This window comes from Lacerta agilis, chromosome 8 (assembly GCF_009819535.1).
Source record: "Lacerta agilis isolate rLacAgi1 chromosome 8, rLacAgi1.pri, whole genome shotgun sequence".
Lineage (NCBI taxonomy): Eukaryota > Metazoa > Chordata > Lepidosauria > Squamata > Lacertidae > Lacerta > Lacerta agilis.
The window spans coordinates 48,923,657-48,948,804 of NC_046319.1; the positions used below are offsets into that span (position 1 = coordinate 48,923,657).

At 47.6% G+C, this 25,148-nt stretch overlaps 1 protein-coding gene across 2 annotated transcripts in view; it reads right to left on the bottom strand.

Moving 5' to 3' along the window:
* Positions 1 to 507: 507 nt before the first annotated feature.
* HSD11B2 (hydroxysteroid 11-beta dehydrogenase 2) overlaps positions 508 to 25,148 on the bottom strand; it is a 28,013-nt gene continuing 3,372 nt past the window's right edge. Inside the window, exons 2-6 of one of the 2 annotated variants that reach the window (XM_033157297.1) lie at positions 15,368 to 15,446; positions 3,550 to 3,762; positions 2,809 to 2,994; positions 2,390 to 2,527; positions 508 to 1,524 (exon numbers count right to left, since the gene is read on the bottom strand). In XM_033157297.1, coding sequence (XP_033013188.1) covers positions 1,163 to 1,524; positions 2,390 to 2,527; positions 2,809 to 2,994; positions 3,550 to 3,762; positions 15,368 to 15,446 — 978 coding nt within the window. In that variant the 3' untranslated portion in view covers positions 508 to 1,162. The remainder of the gene's footprint in view (positions 1,525 to 2,389; positions 2,528 to 2,808; positions 2,995 to 3,549; positions 3,763 to 15,367; positions 15,447 to 25,148) is intronic. The other variant, XM_033157296.1, reaches the window with a different exon arrangement.

Sequence of the window (25,148 nt, forward strand, 5' to 3'; positions counted from 1 at the left end):
TGGAACCCAAATGTCCAACATGGCCTCTGATTGGCTGCAGGAGCTTCCTGCAGCCAATCAGAAGCCACACCTTGGTTTCCGAACATTTTGGAAGGCAAACAGACTTCTGGAATGGACTCCCTTTGACTTCCGAGGTACCACTGTATGTGTGTATGTATGTGAACTGATCTGCTTTACACCTGAGACTGTGGAGCAGAATAGACGAAATCAATGAAAACTGGGGTGGGGTGTTTTGTTTTTGGATGCAGGCAATCTAAAATGACAACTCATTTTTTGCCCATTATATGTGGATCCAAGGGAGTGAAACCTTGTTAACATATGCTGCCTCAGTATTTGGATAAAATAATCAGTTTTGTATTATTTACTCAGTGGCTACTGTTTCCAGAGCTGCTAAGAAACTAGGTGTGCATTTTATATATATATATATATATATATATATATATATATATATATATATATATATATATATATATATATATATATATATATATATATATATATAATACTTTTATTGATTGAACTGAGTGATTCAGATAGGTACCAATTATGGCTAATATAGATTCATAATTATAATACTTTGATTTTGATCATGATTTCTCTGGTGACTATTGTTAATGAATATTACCGTGCTTGTGCTGGGGTGGGGAGTGTGCTACATACAGACTGAGAAGCTGGAAAGGCCTTTGGCTATTTGCAGTGAAGAAGACACAGTACAGTGAGGAGACATGGCATTGGCTCAGCTGAAGTTTACGGAGAGGTATATCACAAAGCTGAGGTATGGTGAAGCCCTTTCACTATCGGTTAGCAGCAGCAGCCACCTCCTTTGGCACAAAGGGAGAGAGAAAAGCTAGCCAGGAATTGGGGGGGAGGGTCACTTGCCACTGGTAACTCCCCCCTTCCCCAAATGCAACAATCATGGGTCTCAGTAGGGCTTTTCTAGCACACTGTTCATTGAAGCGAATGGGTCCCAATCCCACCATCTTCCTATAATTTTAATGCTCACTTAGGAAAAAGGCATTAATGGCTGGGTAGCAGCAATGGCCACAGCTTGCCCTCTCCCTGCACTGACACAAATGAGCTGGTGCATTTTCAGTAGAAACACCTTAAGCAGCTACTCTGGGCCCTGAAGTCTTTCCAGGGGCTTTCTCTGTCAAGGTGCCCTTCACTGTTTCTGGGGGCTGTTGCAAGGCTTTGGCTGCCGCCCTCTGGGCAACTTTGGGTTGATGAAGAAGGCTTTGAGGAAGAGGTTGCGGACGGTGTGGGGCAGGTAGTGGTGGATGAAGTACATGGGGCCCAGGCCTCTCCCCGGGTAGTATTTCACCAGAGGCCTGGTAGACAGGAGGCCGTCCACAATGCTTTCCACGACTGAGCTGAGGTCCTCCACAGCAAACTTCATGGAAGCAAGAAACTGCCTGTTGATGTCTTCCAGGTATTCTTCTCCATAGGCTTCCAGGAGGTCAGGGGATAGAGCTGCCAGCAGCTGAGCCTTCCTTTCTTTCCAATAAACATGATTACAAGAACCATCTGCAAATAATAAACAGGTTGGGGGGGGGGAGTAAGAGATTTCTTAGAACCTATTTTGTAGGTGGTGAGGAGGCCATGCTGGGTGTAGCCTATGTAGCTTATACAATTCCTTCATCCTGGAGTTTGGTATCTAGTGCAAAATTTGGCATCCCCAGAATCTCAGCTTCCACTTAAGGCATGTTTCTAGTCCTTATGACTGGAGTGAAACTTGAAAAAATAAGGGCAGTGTTTGGAACAATTTCCAAAGCCACAGCATGAGCCAAGCAACAAGACAGCATTTCCTCATGTTTCCTTGCTCCTCCCATTTGAATCTTGGGAATGAAATGAGTAATAGCAGTTGAATTGAGGCAGATTGGAGCAGTTGATGGGACACAACAATCAGGAATCATGCATTGAGAGGAGAGAGAGTTAGCCCCAAGTTATAGCAACAAGGCAGATGGGACATTTATTTGTTCTTTTACTTTTATTTTAGTTTGCTTATAGACTATTTACTATTGTATCAAGTATTAGAATAAATTATTATTCTATTCTATTCTATTCTATCTCATCTCAAAGTGATTGTCAGTAAGGGCTTCAGAGAGAGGGGTCAAAGCCAATCCTTCAAGTGCAAATGTATCTGTAAGAGAATAAACTGGCAACTCATTGTGGTGTGCAAAATTCACACTGATGGATCCTGCACACATAAAGAGTAAGGGAAGCCCCAGACCCAGGCTGTGCTACGCCTGGAAACACCCCCCCCCCCCAATAATTTCAGTTTCCTTGGAACCTGCAAAACAGAGCAAGTCCTTAGCAGCAGACAAGGAAAAGACACATTATCCCACCCACCCACCCTGTACACTGCCAGCGGTCCCAGCCATTCTCTTACCAGTTTTGAAATACCCTGGGAGGATGACGCTCACTTGGATCCCCCAGGGTGCAAGTTCATACTGCAGAGTGTCCATGACGAGGCTGAGAGCAGCTTTGGATGCCCCGTAGCCAGATAAACAGGGGAACGGCATGTTACCTGCAGAAGGAGAGGAGGGAGGGGTTACTCTCTACCCCCATCTTGACTACAGGAGGGTCAAACAGTAGGGAAGGGCTGTAGCTCACTGGTAGAGCACCTGCTTTGCAGGCAGAAGGTCCCAAGTTCAATCCCCAGCGGTGGTAACTGCCAGTCAGTATATAGGCAGCCCTGAGCTCAATGGACCAATGGGCCTGACTTCCTAGGGAAGGCAGCTTCCTAGGGCAGCCCAACTCCCAAAGGGCAAAACCAGATCCCATGGAAGGTTTTCTCCTTCCCTTTACCTGCCGGGCTGCTGATGGTGATGATCCTTCCTTGTGAGGAGCGCAGCAAAGGCAGCAGCCCCTGGGTCAGCTCCAAAGTGCCAAAGAAGTTCACCTCCATGCAGCTGCGGAAGTCGTGGAGAGGCGTCAGCTCTGCATCCGCAAGGGTGGTGTTGATGCCGGCGTTGTTCACCAGGCCCCAGAGCCCTGCATGACAAGAGGGAAACTGGTTTGCTGATGTATGTAATTGTTTTACTTTCCATTTTTACAGTTCTGCTGCATGGTTTTTATATTGTTGTAAACCACTGTGACTTGTTTTTATGATAATGTGGTATATATAAAAATAAATTAGCAAATGGCTGCTCTTCCCCTGGCCGCTTGTCCTCCATGTGCATGGACAAATAAAGGCATTTTGCTGCTGCTGGATTAAGCAAAAACCTATCCATCTGACATCTTTACTCAAAATGTTTTTGCACCTGCTGCTAGTAGGTAAATAACCCTATATGACTGCACCATGGAACTGCTGGTGTGGAGATTGTTTGTTTGGTTGTTACGTTTTAATATGAGACAGCCTACAGACTGAAGATTTTTTCAGAAATTCACTCAACTACCTAATCTGATTTTGAGATTTATGCTTACCACCCACTTTCATGTTCCAGTCTTGAAACTCAGAATGTTTTTGTTTCAAATCCCAAAGATGAGACTCTTGAGAATCCTACACCTACCTTGTTTCTGTTCAGATTGCCAACACTCTCAAGTTACCTGTCCTCACTGTCTGAGCCTTGATGAACTGCAAGACTCTCTGGATGTCCTCAGCTTTGGTCAAGTCCATTTCCAGCAGGGTCAGGCGTGACGAGCAGCTCCGCCGAAGCTCCTCTGCGCCAGGACTCTTCAGATCCAGGACGCTAGCATAGACGGTCAGTCCCAGGGTGTCTAAGTGATGAGCAGCCACCTTTCCAAAGCCAGTGTCACATCCTGGAAAATGACAAAAGAAAGAGAGTGGGCAAGGGTGGACAACGGACCACCTCCTAGCCTCAGTTCTCCAGTGACTGCACATGAATAATAAAGATGATCTACCTCCAAGCGTTGTTATGACAAGAATATTAAATAGACACACTTCTGCACTTTCTTTTACTACCACCAATATTATTATTATTATTATTATTATTATTATTATTATTATTATTATTATTATTATTTTATTGGAGCGGGTGGCACTGTGATCTAAAGCACTGAGAGCCTCTTGGGCTTGCCGATTGGAAGGTCAGCAGTTCGAGTCTGCACAATGGAGTGAGCTCCTGTTGCTCTGTCCCACCTAGCAGTTTGAAAGCATACCAGTGCAAGGAGGTAGCGGTGCGGCGGGAAGGTAAATGGTGTTTCCATGCGCTCTGGCTTCCGTCACGGTGTTCCATTGCACCAGAAGCGTTTAGTCATGTGCTGGCCACATGACCCAGAAAGCTGGCTGTGGACAAACACCAGCTCCCTTGGCCTGAAAAGCGAGATGAGCACCACAACCCCATACTTGCCTTTGACTGGACCTAACTGTCCAGGGGTCCTTTACCTTTTTACCTATTATTATTATTATTATTATTATTATTATAAATTTATTGCTGCTGCTTGTTTTTATGTTGCCTTTCTGTCTCAAGGTACCCAAAGCAGCACACAACAACTAAAAATATAAATCCATTAAAAATTAAGCAAGTATAAAACGAAAAGCAGGTAGTCATGTGGGTGTTGCAAGGCTTGCCAGCAGGCATGATGGCAGCAGAGTGTCAAGTCTCCCTAAGCCATAGGGTGAACAGCATGGAAAACTCATTGACATTCCAAAAAATCACCATTACCAAGGAAAATGGATGGAAAACTGGAGGCAAACAAGGATTACCAAAATTAGCACTGCAGTCCATACTGGGTCAAGCTCCACTGAGCTATCATATAGGGAAGAATAAACTGGGTGACTCTAAAAGACAGGGAACGGACACGTCTCCTGTCAATGAATAATGAAATGTGCAAATACAGAAAGTGCTTGCAGTGGACTGGCAGTCACTTTGTAGGCTCCCCGGAGGGCCAGATCAGAGCTGCTTTATCCCAACTAGCAGATACTGCCATGAACTAAGTGTTTAAAGGTGGTGGGTGAGGGATGCTGGGCTCTGGTTCGGGGAGCAGGAAAACTGTCGTTATCAAAGTAAAATGCCCCCGAGACAGATTCCAGGGAAAGAGGAAGGGACAAATCTGCCCTTGTTACTGACGGACTGGATGAATGGATGCACCTGAGTCACAATCCCACTCAGCAGAGCTTTCGCAGCACATTGCTGCGTACTTTGAGTGCTTTTGCACTGAAGGGAAGACCTCCAAGGCTCTTTGTAATTTGAGGGAGTTCAAATGTAAAGATGCTCCAGTGGAGGTGCATCAGGATCTTTGCCCTGAGATGCTTGGAAAGGCACAACTAAATTCTATAAATTAGCACTGAGGGAGGCAGGAATTCACGACTGAAAGGTTATGTCAGCAAGCCATGAAGATGCTGCCTGAAAACTCAAAGGCTGCAACCGCACCATACGTTTAAAGCACCCGGTTTCCCAAAAGAGTCCTGGGAACTGTAGTTCACCATTCACAGTGCTATAATTCCCAGCACCCTTAAACTACAGTTCCCAGGATTCTGTGGGGGAAACCATGTGCTTTTAAATGCATAGTGTAGATGTGACCTCTGCTACAGCAGAGGCGGAAGAGGTGAGGTTGCGGGGGGTGGGGTGGGGACAGGAACCATAGGATCAGAAAAAAGGCGGGGAGGAGGAAGGTAGCTGGGAGATGCCAGAAAAAGCACAGAGACACAAAACTCTTGTCAGGGATTGAACTGCCTTGCATTAGCATTTTCAGTAGCAGCACAACCACCCTTTCACTCCACAGTACCCCATGTGGGGTCATTCAGCACAGCAGCTTTTAATTTTTTTCTTTTGTAATTTGCCCACACAGTTGTCCTTTAAAGAAAGACACAGGATGTCCGGTCTTGCACAATGGCAATGGCAAGCATGACAGAAAGCGGGGCAGAAATTACCCCTTTCTTGTCACCCCCTGTGTCAATCAGCCACAACAGCAGGGGTTGGCGTTCCCAGGATGTGGCAGCTCGCTCTGCAGTCCATCACAATCTGGAATTCTCCCACTACAGGATGCAGAAGAATGAAGGGCAGCTGCTGCAGTTGGGGTGGGGGCGAGAGAAGGGGCTGCTGGTGGTGCTTTGGCACTTCTCCAGCCCCTTCTCCTGCTGCCTCGTTAACTTGACTGCTGCCGCTGCCACTGTTCAGGTGTTGGCAAGTGGCTCCACCCACAACCTGGGGATGTGACCTTGGCTCTACAACTCATTCAGTCACGGACCTGCTGTTTATATACCTTGCGCGCACACAGAAAAGGGAACAAAATGCCTGTTTATCTTGTGATTTGTTGCACAAAAAGGCAGCTCTAAAAATAGCTTCCTCCACTTCCCTGCTCTGGATTGCCGCTCCATTAACTTTGCCAGTTAATAAAAAGTTGGGCCCAGAAACCGCAACCCCAAACTCACCTCTCACCATCACAACCAGACGTTGCTGGGGTCCCAGCAAAAGCACAGACCTACCCAAGGGCCAAATCAACACAGCTCCCTGTTTTAAAGGAAGTGCTCTGGGCCTTCATAACTTCCCCCCTTGACACTGAGGGTCCATCAACTTCCTCTGCTGTGCACAGGAGCCCAGTCATGACGCGCAGGCATAAACCGCAGGAGGACGGGGACATACAGAGACACACACATACACATGGTGGCCTGGCTGGCTGTTGGGTGGCCTCCATAAGCCATTACTGCAGGGCAGAAGTCCACACTGCCAGGATTTCCAAAGGCATTTGTATGTTGTTTGGGCTCATTAATTCAGAATCAAAGCAGGGCAAACTGCATTTTCACACAAACAAACCAAGAATTAAAAGTACTAGTGTGACAAAATCATGCAATCCTGAAACTGCAGTGTGAGAGAAACAGCCAAATGTGGACACACTACTATGCCCTTCCTCTCCTTGATCTAAGCAAAACCTAAGCTGCTAATAAAGTAATTCAGTAAACTACAAAATTGCTAGAATGCAGGCAGAAAGCCAGCTTGAGGGTTTTCCAATGTTTTACACTAACCGTCTTATGTTTACTCCGGTACTATCTGCCTGGTGGACTGAAGTCACAGGTGTAATGTGCAATGACCTCCTGGCTTTCTGGGAACAAGTTTGCATAGGGAAATCCTGACTCACTAACCTATTACAAGTTCTTTGTGGGTGTTAACAGGCATATAGACAAGAAATCCAGTTGACACACAGTTGGACATTCAGAAAGCTTTTGACAAAAGTCAAAGCAGTTGTGGAATAAAAAGAAGAGGTGTTCCTGTGACAGAAAGCAGAGAGCAGGAATAAATGAACAGTTCTCTGAATGGAGGGGTGTAGAGTTAGGGGTGAGTAGCAAGGTAGCCAAATTTGCTAACGATACTAAATTGTTCAGGGTTTGGGGTTTTTTGTTTGTTTTTCAAAGGATTGCAAAGAGTTCCAAAAAGTGAGTGAATGGGAGGTAAAATGACAAATGCAATTCAGTGCAAACAAGTGTAAAGTAAGGCATATTGGGGCAATAAATCCTAATTTCACATCTACGCTTATGGGTTTGGGGTTAGGGAAGCAGAGGGTAGGAATACATGAACAGTTCTCCCAATTGAGGGATGCATAATGGTTACCTTGGTGAAGATCTCAACCCAGTGTGTGGCAGCTGTGAAAAGGGTAGATTCCATGCTGGGGAACATTAGGATAGGGACTGAAAATAAAACTGCCAATATCATTATGCTGTTATACAAATTTATGGTGCAACCACATTTGAAACACTGCGTGCATGATCTGGTCACCTCTCCTCAAAAAGGATGCCATACGGCCAAAAACGGTTTGGAAAAGAGCAACCAAAATCATGGCGATGGAGAGACTCCCCTATGAAGAAAGGTTGCAGCTTTTGGGACTTTTTCATTTAGAGAAGAAGCAAGTAAGAGGAGACACGATAGAAATTTATAAAAATAATGCACAGCACGGAGAAAGTGGATAGAGAAAAGTTTTCCTCCCTCTCTCACAACGCTGAAGATTCACGATGTTCAAAAGGAAGTAGTTTTTCACGCAGCACATAGTTAAACTATGTAATTTGTTCCCACGGGAAGCAGTGACGACCACTAACTTGGATGGCTTTTAAAGTGGATTAGAGAAATTCACAGAGGAGAAAACTATCAATGGCAACTATCCCTCATAGCTATGTTTTACCTCCACTGTTGGAGGCAGTGCATCTCTGAATACCAGGTGCTTGGAACCACAATTGGGGAGGGGGCTGCTGCACTCAGCTTCTGCTTCTGGGCTTCCCTTCAGGTCACCTGGCTAGCCACCATCAGAACAGGACAGGCCACCAGCTATTCTTAGGGTTCACTGCAGTTATCCTTACTACCTCTGCCACTAATAGTCCATGGGCAACAAAGCAGATCTCCGTTTGGAGAAGATGCTGTTTACATTTTGGCAGAGGGAGAGAGCGAGGAGGGGAGAAGTTAGCAGCCAGAGGCAAGGCTGAGTATGCACACAAATGTAGCTCCACCTATATCAGGTGGTGAACACAAAGCAGGTATCCTGTGAGAGGTGAGGGGCTTGGAATTCTGGGAGGAACACTGCCCTTTCTCTCCCCACCCTGAACTCTTGTACCAATAGTGAGAATCAGCACAAATACTGAACAGGGTCCAAGAGCTTTTGGGACCCTCATGTGCAAATGGGGATGAGCAGAGTGGTAGTTGTTTGCCAAGTAACTGAGGAGCAGGCTGAGAAGACCTGGACTTGGGCAGTGGTCCTTGAGATGAGAAGTGTGTGTGTGTGTGTGTGTGTGTAACACAAGACTCCTTTCTTTTCAGCTTGGTACCTTGGAGGTACCTCTGCTTTGCTTCCCACCCACCCCCCCAAAAAAACACCTCATGAGTGCAGGTGGAGCACCTGGCAGCAGATCAGGTGAGAGGACATCTTGTCCTGCCCCAGAGTCAGGTTAAGGGACTTGTGACAACCCCTCTCTGCATTTCCCAGGGACAGCAGCCAGTAGCTGCTCTTTCTCTCCCCCACCCCTGCTGAAAGAGGAAGTGAGGGAGGGCCATAAACACCCCACCCACCGCCTGCCTGTGCAGGGTACAGACTGTTCTTTTCACTTCTGATGGCTGGCTGATAGCTTCCCTTCCCAGAGATTACAAACCTCAACAGCGGGTTTTATGGCAACATTAACCATTAACACTGAGCGACAGGCCAAGAGGCAGCCTGGGAAGCTGATGTGCTGCACACACAGGCGGACTTGCACAACTCGGGGCCAAAGGAGCAGCTTCGGCACAGCCTGGTTCCCTGGCTAAATCAGTTTGATCCTCTGATTTTACACTTTTTTGTCATGTGGCCAAGACCCTGGCGCTTCTTCAGCTTAGCTTAAGTGATGCTGGCCCTGCAATTAAGTGTAGGGAAATCAGCCACATGGGAGGGCAGGCAGGGGGGTACACTTGAGGAATGTGCCCCCCCCTCCCTAGGTAATCCTGAAGGCCAGGTGGGTCACACTCTATCTGGCCAGTGGGCAAAAGGGGACTAGAAAATCACAAAGGGGGGCATCACAATTTGGAGGAAATAATCAGGCAATGGAGGCAACTCACCAGCCTTCAACCCATTTGAAGTTTTTATACAACTTCAAAACGGCAGACAGCAAAAAGCATTCAGGACTGAAGGGCAAAAGGAAAGATTAAATCTAACAAGGGAGACAGGGAGTTTAAAAGTCATAAGGTTAGGCCTGGTTTTGCGGGGGGGGGGGTGCAGACAGAAGGTGGATCAGGGTCAACAGGGAGATCTCTGGGTGACCTGAAGATCAGTAAGGATTTCTGAGTTCCAATTCTTTCATAATGACCCCCGCCCCCCAAATAGCCCAGGGTAGACTTTTGTGTGGAAAGGTTGTAAATGCCATTCAGTTCTGGGATTATGTACAAATCCCTGGGCTCACAATGGTTTCAATCTGAATGGGTTTTGTTTTGTTTTTTGCACCAAGCCCAGGTTGATAGATCTTGGAATTTGCACGCATCAAAAGGATACTGTAGAGCAGGTGGGAAGGGGCAGAAAAAGTGTGAAATGAAGGGGCTGGCAGAGCAGCTCCCCCCTGAGGGAAGGCTACAACCTTTGGGGGCTTTTTAGTTTAGAAAAAAGGGAGATGTGTTTATGCAGGGTGTGGAGAAAAGAAATAAGGAGTAATTCACACAAACCCTTTTTCTCATAGTACAGTGGTACCTCAGGTTACAGACGCTTCAGGTTACAGACTCCGCTAACCCAGAAATAACACTTCAGGTTAAGAACTTTGCTTCAGGATAAGAACAGAAATCGTGCTCTGGCAGCGCAGCGGCAGCGGGAGGCCCCATTAGCTAAAGTGGTGCTTCAGGTTAAGAACAGTTTCAGGTTAAGAATGGACCTCCGAACGAATTAAGTTCTTAACCCGAGGTACCACTATAATGGCAATGCATAGCCATCATCTATCTATCTATCTATCTATCTATCTATCTATCTATCTATCTATCTATCTATCTTGTCTATATCCTTTACTCCAAGATCCCAGCTAAGCTGCATACTGAAAGATTCAGGGCAGACAAAAGAAAGGACTTCTTCATACAATTAAACCAGAAGTGGATTTAGGGAAGCGCAACGTCTTTGGTCACACTGGGTGTTGCAAGGGATGCCACAACTATCATTCAGGATAGAGCATGAGAGGCAGGGGGCGCCCAATTTTGGCGTCGCACAGGCACCTCTGAAATTTCAAAAACATCAACAACCCAATAGTTTCATTTGTGTCTGGGCATGTCAGAGCACAGCACAACATATCTGCAAGGCATGCCTGGGTCCTGAAAATGGGAAGTACTAATTTCTACTCACGTGCAGAGTTCAATGCACAACCAGAAAGAAGGCCACAGGTCAGTGCCAACCAGGCAGCACGCTAAGCTCCTCTGCCACCACCAACAGGGCCAACCAGAGGTTTGATACTGCTTTTCTGAGGTGGTTGTGATGGGGGTTAGGAACCTCTCCCCGCCCCCTCGTCCTGCTCCTCAAAGCAAAAGAGGCCATGGCACCTCCTGCTTCATTGCTCTACTTATTACACTTTTCTCTGAACCAAAGGAGGGCAGAAAGCCGGTGGGGAAGCCCCCCGCAGAGAAGCCAGCCTCCCTCCAAGCACCAGGCAGCAGCAGAGGCAGAGGAGATGTGACCTGCCTAGGAAGGGTGGTGACAAAGCTGTTGGCTGTTGCTACCTCTGCTGCGCTGCTGGGGTTTCAGTCAGCTCCCTATCTGAGCAGATAACCGCAGCGTGTGGGCAAACTCATCTAATGCCCACGAAAGGCAGCTTTATCAGGAACAAGCCTTGCCCCAAGACACGGAATGGAAGAGATAAGCGGAGCAGAACACGGAAAGAAAGCCAGATTGCAGGCGGTCTGAGGCCATGTCATAAACTTCACCTGCAGTGCCCGGGGGGGGGGGGAGAGAGAGAGAGAGAGAGAAAGGAAGCTAAGGGAGGAGAAGCGCGAGGAGTCTGCCTTGTCCAGATCTCACCCCGAGGTGGCTGGCCAGAGTTGCAGTTGGCTCTTCCCCTCTTCCCCAGGGGGCAATGCTGGCTCCTCCTGTATTCAGGGTGGCCAGCCAGGCACATGCAAGGTTACAGATATATGCAGATTAATGTTTTAGCTTTAAAGCTACACTATCCTTTTCTACAACCCAAAGGTGCTTATCCCAAAATAAATATGTTTGGGACAGCCAAAGCGAACTCCATTTCATCCTAGAATGAATGTGATTTTTAGGTATTTTAAATTGTGGAACTATCCCTTTTTTAAAAAAAGAGAACTCTGAGCTCTTAAAACTCTTCTAGCTGCGTTACTGAAGGGGACTATGAGCTGCACACCCTTCCATCTCCAATGAGCATGAGCCTGGAATGCGCAAGCCCACCCCTTCCCTTCCAAAGGCCCCTTTCACACTTTGGGGACTTGGAGCCCAGCTCCCAGGAGGAGAGCCCACTGGAGGGGTTCCTTCCTCCTGCTGGGAGGGCAATGATCCCCAAACCTGCAGGGCATGCGGCATTGGGGCTCCTTTGGGGCAATTCCAGGGCCACACCAACCTCCTGCTTGAGCAGGCGCATCTACTGGCACCTGAACCACAACAGAGATATTGTAGCTCTTGCTTCCTTTCGAGCACACACACGCTACCAGGCAACTGATTCCTCCCCCTTCGTAGACACTCTCAGGGCCTGGCAGGTAAGAAAGAACATCACACGCTGATCAAGATTAAGAGTGCCACCATTCCCCCAAAGCAGTGTTCCCACATCACATCCCTGGAGGCTCTGAAACTCCTCCTTGATGGCCCATTTTTGCCTTCATCCATCCAGCATCTCCAGCACACGGGGGGGGGGGGGCTGCCATCATCCCCATCCTCATCCAATTTGGGAGCTGGCCACACAGCCATTTTGTGGACAGTAACTTGATTTCAAGCATGAAGGCAGCTGTTTGTCTTCCTCCCACACCCAAGAGCAGATGCCAAGTGTCTCTGGCAGATGGATGGGCCCTCGCCAGGCAGCCCCGGAGCCAGCCATTTTCCAGCCCAACCTGCTCCTCCAGAGAAAGACACCCCCCTCCTTCCAGATGCAGCTCTTGCAAACAACTAATGTTTGGAAGAGACAGCAGTGACCAGTGAACACACATTTGCCCCCATCTATGTGAGAGTAATTAAAGCCACCCGTTACTAGAACACATCAACAGAAAGACAAACAAACAAACAAACAAACAAACAAATAACAAGCCTAAAAAGCATAGTGTGTGATATCATGCTAGGAGGGACCTATGGGGAATTGGTGACAGCCAGTTCACTGATAAATACTGACATAGCAATTGATCATGGAAGAGTCGATGCTCCAGCACCCTGCATAATGAAATGAACTTTTGGGAGCCACCTCGGAAGAAGCATCCTAATCAAATCACTGCGATCCAAACCTCTCCCAATGCTGGGCATTCTTGCAATGCAAAAGAGATCAGGTAATTCTTTCATCAATGTCAACTTTGAAAATAACCTCTCCAGACAAGCACACTGAGAAATACAAAATGCACTACATCTAATTTGCAGTACATTTCTTGAATATTACACTTAATGAAGAAACTGAAGTGTTGCCAAAGCTGTGCATTGGATGGGGGTGCTAAAGTGTGGGGCCGTAGAAAGTTGCCCAGTTTGCCTTGGAGGACCGGGTGCTGGCTGTGGGCCACCGCAGTGCCAATGCCTTTTAAGGAGCTGCCCTGGACAGCTAATCCACAAAGTAGAGGACAGACTTGAGAAGCTCCTGTGACTTCTGGTGGTGGGAAGCCCTTCTCTTCTGACTATCGGCAAACGCATCTCTGACAGAGGATTGGGGTCCAGCCTGGAAGCCAGGCATCACCCCAGCAACCTACTTGGTCTTGATGCCTGTCACAGGGTCAGTCATAGGAACAAAGCTCCTATGAGCATGTGCAGGGAAAGGCTGACCACTGAGCAAGTCCAGAGTGGGCTCAAAGATGCCTTGGATTAGTCTGCAGAAAGCAGCTTCCTGCCCAGGGACAGCCGCAGGTTCCCTCCCTCCGTTGGCCTCTTCTTGGTCTGGAACTTCTCCTTCTGCTTTCTCCCCCCCCACCCATGAATTTTAGGGGAGCCCCAGGGACCACCATTGAGGGCTGGGCATTTAGAAGTGCAAACAAGCATTAAGGTGGCTCCAAGTCTTACAGGTGGGGAACAAAAAACTCTGCAAATCTCCCCACCATGTCTAACCCCTGCCCATAGGTCAAGCAAGGACCGTTTTGCTTGCCTTTCTCAGGGAAAAAGCACCTCACGCCAAACCAGGGGTGATGTTTGGGTGTCTAGCCCTAAAGTCGTTTTACCAGCCCAGCAGCTGTCCTATGCAATGATCTGAAATACCTGTGCAATCCTGCCAGGGATGCTAGCCTCAGAGTGGCACTCCAAAAAAATATTTCCAGTCCAAGCAATGAACAGGTGAACCCATCTCAGCAACAGCCCTTGTAGGTCAATAGCTACAGACAGGTGTCACTGCCAGCTTGGCAGTCTGCCCATAAAGGAGCATGAATTCCTTCTATCTTTCTAGAAGGGATGGAAAGCACCAAGTCAAGGACAGCACTTGAGACTTCAGAAGAGCAGCTCTTCTGGAGAAGAGGCCTTTGGGCTGCCCCTTGTTTATTTAGTCCTGGTACTTCTTCACCCTAAGGCAGGAGTCATCCAAATGGCACCCAGGGCTGCCAGTGCACCATTCAATACATCATATGGTGCCTGTGAATGGACTCAAAAAATACCCCCTCAGAAATGTACAATATCCCCCTCAGCCTCTCATACCCTGGATTCACCCCCTTAAACATGCCTGCTTTTCACTGGATACCAGGATTGGGCACCCTCCCTCTGCTCCGTTCTCAGCTGAGGAGAGGTGCAAAGAGCTTTTCCCTGTGGGCAAGTGCAGTGGTAGCTGATGGAGGTGTTTTCCTCTCCTTCTTGGATCCTATTCCCTCCATCAGTCGGGAAAAGGCACCTATCCCAGAGTCCAGTCTCACACCATTCTCTGTCTCATCCCCCGTAAGATGTGGCACCCATTGTGTGTGATGCCATGCACACACCCCTCCCCACAACAGCCATTCCACCCACCCCTGGTGCCCACAGCACTCCCTCAGCATTCCAAATGCGCCCACTGCCCCCCCCCAAAGTGGGTGAAGCCCTGCACAACCTTCCCGAGGCAGGTGACAAAAGCTAAACTTGTGTGGCATTGTAACAACACATCACATTTGCCTAGCGCTTTCAAGCAATGGAGCCCTATAACAACCTTTAAGGCAAGTCCTGAAGAGGTGTCTCAGTAGGAAGCAAGCGGATACCTACTGCTCCAACACAGAGCTAGCAGACCAGCTCCAGAACAGCAATGCGGGAATATATTTTTCCTGAAAGCGACAGTGGCGGACTTTCCCCACCAGGCACTGCAAGTGTTTCTAGGCGCCCCTGAGCCATGCGGTGTCAGGTGGTGGATGCACTAGTGATGCTTGCAGAGGTGCAGGCCAAGCCCTGACGTGCCCTGCCCTCTCCAACTCTACAAGTGAGGCAGAGACCTAGCAGCACACAGCAGAGGCAGCAGCAACCTGGAATGGCACAAGTCCCTGGATCCAATGCTAGCTCTCCCAAGCAAGCTGAGAAAGCAAATTCCTGCCAGCCTCAGCTCTGCACCCTGTGGCCGAGAAACTAAGCCTGTGCTCATATGCTTGAAGCACACCAAACGCTCAACAGCACAAGATAAAGGCTGATCACGATTGTTGTTGATGTTGCTCTTATGATTTCCCCTCCTGCCTTTTCCTGAAGCTTCTTCCCCAAGTTCCCCTCCTTCCAGGCCATCAACAGCACAAGCCGGAAACTGCAAATGGTCTTGACTATAGAGCGCTATTTGGCAGAGGCAGGAGGAGGACAAAGCCATCCGGGTCTCTCCAAGAGAAGAGGCTGCACAAAAGAGCTTCCACTTTACCTTCCAGCTTCCTTGTGCTGATGCTGCCGGGCTGTTTTGGCTCCAGCTTCTCACCTTGCACAGGTGGAGGGGGGCCCATCTACACATGAAGAGAGACAACCTGGCGTTAGCTGGAGAGCGACAGACCTTGGGGAGCCCCCTCCACCACCACCACTTCAAAGACTGCTCCACGGAGGAGACACACGAGACACACACCTACACTCTGCTGAAATTTGCCCAGGGTTTTCCGCAAGTCAATGCAATTCTTACCCTGGCTGGAAGGAGAAGGGAGGGAGTGGGTGGGTGAGTGAGTGAGGGCTGCTCTGGCTGGGTGAGAGGCATCGGGGAGATGGGTACAAAGGGGCAGGGGTCTGCCCTCAGGAGGCAGAGGAATTGGAGGGATAGGGGTGTCAAGGAATGTTGGGGGTATTTTGCCTCTAAAGTAGTAAAAATAAGCAAGGAAATGACATGTTTGCCTTCTCGTGTTTCCAGTGGATTTCCTTTGGATTATTCCATCTGGGTACTTTAAAGACACCAGTTTTCATGAAGGACTAGGTACAACTTATTGTCTATGCACTGCTGCAGCCTGGGGAGGGAAGGCACATGCCAGGAATGGAGGGAACAGATGGCTGGCTTGTTTGAATACAGGGTGGAGCATGCATGATGCTGTAGCCGACAGTCAGAGAAAGCAGGCAAAAGGATGGGCAGTGTTAACTGGGGATCCTCCTTTTCTCGTGGAACAACAAGGCAGCAAACACCCAGAGACAACTGGGAGGAAAATAGCTGGGAAACCTTTAGGATATAGTCTCTGGAAAATATCAGGACTATTTATAAGTTATCTTATTAATAGGAAGGACTATATTTACATACAATTTCATGATTTTGATTTGCTGGAGCTCAGTAATCTGGTGTGTGTGGTTTTTTAAATGTAGAATTGCTTCCGAAAGTTCTAATTTTTAAACATGCTCATGAGGGAGGAAGTGCAAATATATGCATTTTATGTGTGCATTGATAAAACCATTCACAAAAAAAGAAAGATGCACCAACACAGAAGACGAATCCCGACTCTATCCCAGTGGAAGGGACGGCAGTAGGAGCAGGGAGCTGTTCTGCATTTTAATATTTTGTAACTCACTTTGTAAAAGGGGAAAGTATAAACAATAACACTAACACTGAAATGCTCCACTGATAAGCAAATCTTATCCAGGCAGCCCTGGGTGGATTCTGCTACTCTGAAGTGGAAACAGAGGCTTTACTCACAGCAGTACGTTTGGGGGAGAAGATAGACAAGCCCCCTATTCACCCAGAGAAGACAGTAGGGTTTTTAAGGGAAGGGACAGATACCAGCCAATCTCCAGAGGCTTTGGGCTGTAACTCCCAGCAGCTCAGCAGAGAAAGTCTCAGGCTGCAGGACACTTGAAAAGAGCTTTAACAAATTTGGCCAGGGCTGAAAAGGTAAAAAGAAACATGGATACCTCCACATTTTCCCACAGAGACTAAAAAGCCTAGATGATGATGATGATGATGATGATGATGATGATATTAATTAGAGCATTTGGGAAGGACTCTTTTTCACTTCTGTGCTTAGCCAGAAAATGCTGAAGCGCTTTATTTTTGACAACATTCAGCACCTTCACTCCTTCCTCTGTGACAAACAAACAACACTCTCTCTTTCTCCAATGGAGAGACAAGTGCTGGGCCAAGAGAAATTAAGTCTTGCTTTTCTCCCTTCCAGTTGTCAGCACCCTCCAGCCTTCCCCGTTACAGAAATTATTGGGGGGGGGGGTCACCCAAGCAAAGTCTCCTCCCGAGCAAACTCATTGGGGTATGGAGTGATGCCCTTAAGGGAACCCATCTCTCTGCCATGATCCAGTAGGCGAGAGACCAGGGCACAGGGAAATGCCTCAGCAGGTAATCTCTGGGTGCTTCAGGAAGCCACCGGGCTAATATCCCTCAGCTGGAATCCCATTGTTCTCTCCCAGATAAGTGCTCAAGGTATCCTTGGCAATACTTAACACCAATTCACATTGGCTCAGGGCTATCTCCCTGATATTGCTCTGTTTCCCCCATATGTTAATTTTGTTTTTCCTATATGTTAATCATGTATAACCCTTCCCTTTCATGATGTAGTAATGATGTTTCCAAACTGTATTCTGGGATATGATAGTTTTAAAAAGTTCTTGTAACGCTGCTCTGTGGGTGCAGTTTGACTGTAACCTATTGCGCAATAAACCCTGTCTTGTCCTTGCTCCAGTGGCTGGACTTCTTTTATTTAACTCCGCAGAAACCAGTGGGCTTATCCCCAAGGGCCAGGTGCCTGGGCAGTTCCACACCTGGGATTTTCCGTTTACACCCCATAAAAAACCAGGCAATATATCTTTAAAGTCTCACACAATATCCATCCCATGTTTGTAAGGAGTCATTCCTTGAGGGTGTAGCAAAGCCTCTGCTTTGGAACTCTCTGCCTATTGATGTTAGGCAGACACCAACAATGTACTCTTTCAGACGTGTGCTGAAAACATTTGTTACAGTGGGCTGTCCCACTGACACATGATTTGGTTACATCTGTTCTTCAATTTGATTTTTTTGTTTTTGTTTGCATTTTATTGTTTTTAGGTGTTTTAAATAGTTTTAAAAGTTTTAAATATATTTTTATTTTATTTTTGCTCTTTAATCAGAGAAACATTTGCTGCCCTGGGCTCCTGTTTCACCAACTCACTGGGAGCTCTTTGAGAGTGTCAACAAGCATATCTGAAGAAGTGTGCATGCACACGAAAGCTCATACCAGGAACAAACTCAGTTGGTCTCTAAGGTGCTACTGGAAAGAATTTTCGATTTTGTTTTAACAAGCATATAGTTAGAGGTGAGCAGTTCGACAAAGGACCTCACCCAAGACTCCTGAGTAAGCTTAGCAGTCATGAGGGCAGGACCTCTTCTGGATCAGTAAGCGATTAAGGAACAGGAAGTGAAGAGTAGGAATAAGTGAACAGTTTTCTGAATGGAGGGATGTAGGAAGTGGAGCCTCCCAATGATCAGTATTGAAACCTGTGCTTTGAGCAGCAGATGTCTAATTTGTTGATAAATGAGCTAGAGTGAGGAATGAGCACTCAGGTAACTAAGTTTGTTGACAATATCAATTTGTTCAGGGGAGTGGGAGGATTCTGAGGAGCTCCAGAAGGATTTATCCAAACCAGGTGAACTGGCATTAAAATACAAATGCAGTTCAATGTAAGTAGGACCTTAGGGTGAAGGGTGGGGAATGAATGAATGAATGAATGAGTGTATAGTGAGCAGGAAGGTATCTTCATTTCACACCTATGTCCCTGCAGTTTGAACTGGCAGTGACTGACCAGCAACGATACCTTGGGGTCACAGCAGATAGCTCAGTGATGGTGCTGGCCTGATTTGTGGCAGCTTTGTATGTACTTAAATCAGCTTACCCAGGGCAACCCAAAGTGACTTACAAGCAAACAAACAAACAGACAGTAGACCCCACATAGAACAAGAAATCCCACCCACTTCTAAAAGGCCTGGTTATAGTGGAAAGTTTTGCCCTGGCACCTGAAGATACGTAATGAAGGGGCCAAGTGAGCCGTCCTAGGGAGAGGCATTCCACAAATGGGGAGCCGCCACAGAAAATGCCCGTTCTCGTGTTGCCACCCTTTGGGCCACTCATGGAGGGGGCACACGAAGAGAGGCCTCGGATTATTATTGTATGGTCCAGGTCAGTTCATATGGAGAGAGGCAGTCCTTGAGGTACTGCTACTTTATAGGTCAAAAACAACACTCTGAATTGGGCCCAGAAACTAACTGGCAGCCAGTGCAGTTGGGCCAGGAATGGAGTTATATGCTTAAATCATCTGGCCCTGGTGAACAACTTGGCCGTTGAAACCCATGCTTAGGGATCATTGGGAAAGGAATTGAAAATAAAGCTGCTGACATCATAATGCCACAATTGTACACCAATCTATGAAGTGACCACACTGGGAAGACTGTATACGTACAGTTCTGGTTAGCTCTCATCTAAAAGGATATTGAAGAGCTGCAAAAGGTTCAGCAAAGGGCAAACGGGATTCTTGAGGGAATAGAGGTTACTCCAGTACAAGGAAAGGTTTGGGGTTTCTTAGTGTGGAAAAAGTTAAGTGTGAAGGTAACAGAGGTGCACAGAATTAGACCTGGCACTGAAAAAGCGGACAGAGGCAAGTTTCCCTCTGTCTCTCTTAACAGGAGAGCTTGTGGACTTCCATCAAAGCTCAATTTGGGGGATCCAGGCCAGAGAAAAGAAAATGATTCACGCAGCACAGAGTTAAACTGTGGGACTGATACTCACACAAGATGTAGTGATGTGGCCTGGCTACCATTTGGGTCCCTCGAATGATACACGTGAACATTAAAGAAAGAGGCAAATTTTTACAATAGACTAAGCTTAATTCAAACAAACAAAGGAAGCGCAAAAGAACAGAAGTTCAAGTAAGAGTTCCTTAACCAAACACTGCAACACTTCCATCAGTAGTTAGCAAACAACAGGTTGAACCCGATGAAGCAACGAGAACAAGGCACCTATTTAAAAGGAAGCTTACAAGCAGAGTTTAGTTTGGTGGGAACCAGGGCAGTGCAAGCTCTGATGGATCCCCAGGGGCATCAGATACTAGAACTTACTGATTTTACCACTATTTTGGATCATCCCTTTTTAAACTGAAACATGTTAACCATAGAAACTGCTCAAATTGGACAAATTTGTCTTGTTTTTCCTAAACCATCTCAGAATTGTGCATGATAACACCGGCTAATTTACAACCCTAAAGATGAAAGATTCGGATGTTTGTTGGTGACATCAATTCTTCATCCACCAGTAACCACACTGCGGGCTTGACCCATGATGGGAATTTTAACCTGTTCCTTCTGTGGCTGAAAACTAAGAGGTCTCTCTCAACCAAGGTGTTCTTGAGCATGAATGAGAAAGGCCAAGATTAAAACCTGGGTGTCTCCCTAAAGTGACTCAAAAGAAGAAGAAGAAGAAGAAGAGTTTGGATTTGATATCCCGCTTTTCAGTACCCGAAGGAGTCTCAAAGCGGCTAACATTCTCCTTTCCCTTCCTCCCCCACAACAAACACTCTGTGAGGTGAGTGGGGCTGAGAGACTTCAGAGAAGTGTGACTAGCCCAAGGTCACCCAGCAGCTGCATGTGGGGGAGTGGAGACGCGAACCCGGTTCCCCAGATTACGAGTCTACCACTCTTAACCACTACACCACACTGGCTCATTTCTAAGCATGAGTGAAATTAAGCTCTGGCCCCTGTTGAGAAAGTTGCAAAGCCAAGTGACTCTTCTACTGCAAGATCCCCATTCCAATTAGCCAAGACACAGGCAGGCCTCACATCATCTCCATTGGACTCACAAGTGCAGATGTGTTGGGCTCTGGTCCACATGGGTCAAACTTTGAGCCAGAGGGCACCACAGCCTAGAATTTCTATTCAAAGCCAAGGTAAAGGAGCCAGATATTCTACTCAGCTCCATAAGGAAGCCTTGATAGCGGAGAGGAGAGGAAGACTTCACACCCTTTTTGTGTACAGCTGGCCACAGTTTTGCTCCTATTTCAACCCTGGCAGCAATGGCAAGGACTCCCAGCCATCATTTCCTTGCCAGAGTGGAGAAGGAAGGAGCCCCTTACCCTCACTTGGACTTGCCTTTGGATGCTACCATGTAGCTCCATCATAAAGCTGAATCAGAAGCAAAACTCCAGTGTTGGACAGGGGAAATTCAAAGGGGAGGGGGTGCCCATGGAACACAGCAGCCATCTGCAGTAATTTCAGCACACACTTTATTCCAGTTTGCAGTCAACACCCCACCCTGCCAAAATAATAATAATAATGATAATAATAAGGGGCTTTTCGGCTTGCCCACAATGGAGATTTATACGCATTTGAAGCCGCTCGTATCTCTGTTGTTGTTAGTATTTTGCAATGTGCACACATTCTCCTCATCCAATTAATCCAATCTGATTAGGGTAGAAGATTCAATATAAAATCACATATTACCGGACTGTGGAAGTACATTGGGTGTTTCTTTCAGCATGCGTGGCTGACATTTCCCCTGCCATTATGCTTCCATCAGCCTAAAGGAATGGATGCAGCCTGCCTTTTTCACCGGTCATTGCTGAAGTCATGTTTGTGGTTATTTTTATTTTCAAGCAGCTCACTTGCACAGAACTGCGCTTGAAAATAATATGAAAAATAATAATAAAATCTGCCCTTGCAGGTGCAGGAGACGGAAAAGCAAAAGGGGAGGAAAGGAAGGGGCAGGCCTTTCAGAGGAGTAGCATCAAATTCTGGCCTGACTCGAAGCCAGACGGGCACATTCTTTTCCCCCCTACTGCTCTGGCATATCAGGAAACTTGTATTACCCGGTGCTTTTTTTTAAAGGTTTGCATGCACAAGTAAACAAAGTACCTGTATGCGTGCCCACAAGCAACCTCAGGTTTCTGGAACTGCTGGTGGGTGGGGCAGTGCCAACTGAAGGGCAGGGACAGCCACACATAGCATGAGCACATCCTCTGTGAGCCACACACTAGAAACAGCGCAGAAACACTGAGACAGATTATGGAGGCAGAAAACTGAAATTGCTTGTGTGTGGAGGGAGGCGCCCCAATGCACACATGTGAAGGATGCAGTCGCTGTCTCCTGCCAGCAGAGCAGTGGAGAAGAGAGAGCCACTCAGCCCTGGCATAGAATGCAGAGCCGATGCCTCTGGTCTCCTCCTCCCTGGCAGTATTCGCGACAATTCATTTCCATCTCTCTGGCTAGAGAGGAGACCAAGATATGCAAGCGGCCAGGCAGATAGCCTGCTCAAAGTCAGCCCAGCCTCTCCTGGACTGGATGCCCCTCCCTGCTTTCCAGGGGGCTCAGCTGATCTCCCTCATTTGTACTGGGACAGGAATAAATGCCACAGTTGTGAAGGGGAGGGAGGGAGGAAAGGAAGGGAGGAAAGGAAGGAAGGAAGGAAGGAAGGAAGGAAGGAAGGAAGGAAGGAAGGACAAAGGAACCATCACTGGTGTCTCATGGTGCTCAGAAGATGTGGGGCTTGCACTCTGACAGATTAAGTCATGGAAGGCACCCCACTCTCTTGAGGTGATGGCTCAAACATGTTTAATTGAGCAGTTATGGAGAAGTGGGGGGCTGAATGCCTGATGTGACTCTTCCCCCATAAAAAAAAAAATGCTGCTGGGGGTGGGAGGAAGAAATACAATCTTCTCTCCATGAGACTTAGACCTGATCTAGGGGAGCAATTTTGATGAGGGAAGAGTTAAGCATCCCCACCACCAGCAAGCATATGATCAAAGTCAGAGCCTGCACACACACTTACAGTCATACTGGAATGAAAAGACCAAGAGATCCCCTCGCCGCTCTCCCATGAAATGTGCAGCCTCTCCCCCAACTGCTGACTCTCCGGAGAAAACTGTGCTTGCTGCGTCATGGTGGGCCACTGCCGAGACGTCCTCTCAGTGACAGCCTCATGAGGGAAGGTGGGTTTCCATTCATTGCTGGGACTCTCCCTGAGCACCAACCAGCCTTTGTCTGGTTTTGTGGGCCAGAGGGATTGAGGAGCTGGTGGGCTGTGGGTGGCTAAGATCAACCTGTGCAAAAAGAGGCACCAGAATGCTTCACTTACCAAGAAGTATCTCAAGATCTTCCCAGCTGCCTCCATCCTTCTGTTCTGGGGTGAGACAAGAAGGGTTTGTGGTCCTGATGCAGATGGCTCCAAGGAGTGACTTCTTCAGGTCCCCATACTCTATCTTGGGCTCTGGCCCCTTGTCAAAAGGGGCTTCTTCCCAGCCTCAGCTCCTTCCTTCCTTGTCCAAAACTGGCAGGCAGGCACACACACAGGGCTCTGGCCTGTTCAGTTGTTTGCAGCACCAGTGCAGGAGTAGCTGCAAGGAGAGCTTGCACTGCTCAAGGAGAGATCGTGGGACCTCCCTCTACCTGGGACTGACTGAATCAGACTATCTCACCACTGCTTCTCCATGGCTCTAGGAGGCTCCCCAAAGGTGGGGTGTTGTTGCACCCCAAGAATGTTACAAAATCCTAATCTTTCCACAAAGGGAAGCTCTGGAACATGAGCTTTGCAAATGTGGAGCTGCAAGTTGCTAGCCATGAGTTCATACTTTGTTTTGTGAAAGAAGATCTGCTCTGAACATTAGTTTCTTATTCTATTTTAAATTTTAGCGACTTATATCCTACTTATCTCCATCAATATTGGACCCAAAGCAGCTTACAAAAATGAAGCAAGCTTACACAGGTGTGGAAACTTAATTGGGATTTGAGAACAGCACCCACACCCAGACACCCCGGCGTACCCTCATTCTTTTCTTCTTAGTCTTCAGATATTTGCGTCTCCCTTCATGGCCCATAGCAATCTTAAGTGTCCCATGAAATGTTATTTGATGCATCAGCAGGAACAGTGTTTATTTTCACATTTGGACATCCTTTGGCATTCAGAGCCTGAGTTCTCCATCCCCACCACAGAGGATAGAGAAGGCTCTGAGGCAAGAGGAAGCCATGGAGGGGACGGACGGACAGGGTAGCTCCTGCTGTGCTCACTGAGTCAACCCCAAGTGAACTGGATGAAGTCCCCTGGCAAGTGAGGGGGCCACCTGAAACCCAGGCAGAGGGTTGTTTTTTCAAAGAGTGACAGGCTGCTTGAAAGAGGTATCACCGCATGTGGTCCGAGTGCCCACCCCACTTTTGCCTCTGGTCAAACAGGTTGCACATATTCTTTGATGGTTTCAAAAACCTGCCAGACCTGTTGGACCAAAGGCAGCAACAGGTCAAATAAATGTTTGGAAGCACATGGAAACAGAATGATCTCTGGGGATTTCTCAAGTGATCCACGGAAGACTAACTAGGATGAAAGAGTTGGAAGAATAAAGAGGTGAGCTAGAAGCAACTTCCAGATTCTGACATGCAAGTTTTTTGGCAAGATGGTTGAGGAGGGGTATGAAAAAGCAAGAGAAGACCCAGGGACCACCCCTAATCTAGCAGCAGGCAAAGTACTTGCAACAAGCAGAGTATGGAATCCCTCCCCAGCGAGGAACTCTGCATCAGGGAGGCTCAAGCGGCAGGGCTTGAACAGCTGCGTCCATCCACACACACCCCACTCGCCACCCCATGGACCTTGCTGAACTGCCTGGAGAGAAGCAAGTGCCAGCAGGAATTCCTCCTCCTTGTGAGAGCTTACCTGGGCACAAGGGCCCAGCATCCAGCCTGGATACAGGAGGCCTCCCTCGTGTGTGGAGCTGGGTTCTAACTGTACCCCCCCCCATTGCCAACCTTTTCATAAAAGGGCAGAGGCTGCTACAGGATCAGAGAGGATCTAAAACCTGTGACAGGTCAGCATGGAAAGGAGAAGAACAGAAGCAAGTGACATTGGTGGAAAAATAAAAATGTTATCTTGAAAGCTCATTCCTGGTTATCTTCAATCCTATGTCTATCACAGGCTCTCCTGTTAGCCTTCTAACACGTTCCTCCCTGTCCCCAGGAAAAGCCAAGAACTCTCAGAGGAAACTCCCAGATGCCCCGGGACTATAGGGCTAGATCCTGGACCCTCAAAGATACCTTCCTCTGAGCTGGAAGAACCAGGTGTCGCTCACCCACATCACCAGTCGGGAAGTGCCGGGAAGAAAGCTATGGAACAAAGGAAGGAGGGCCTATCTTCAGCCCCAGGGTTGGTCCTTCCAGGCTCTGGAGCTTATACATTTATTCATTTTACAAAATTTATATCCTGCCTGCCTGCCTGATTTATTTATTT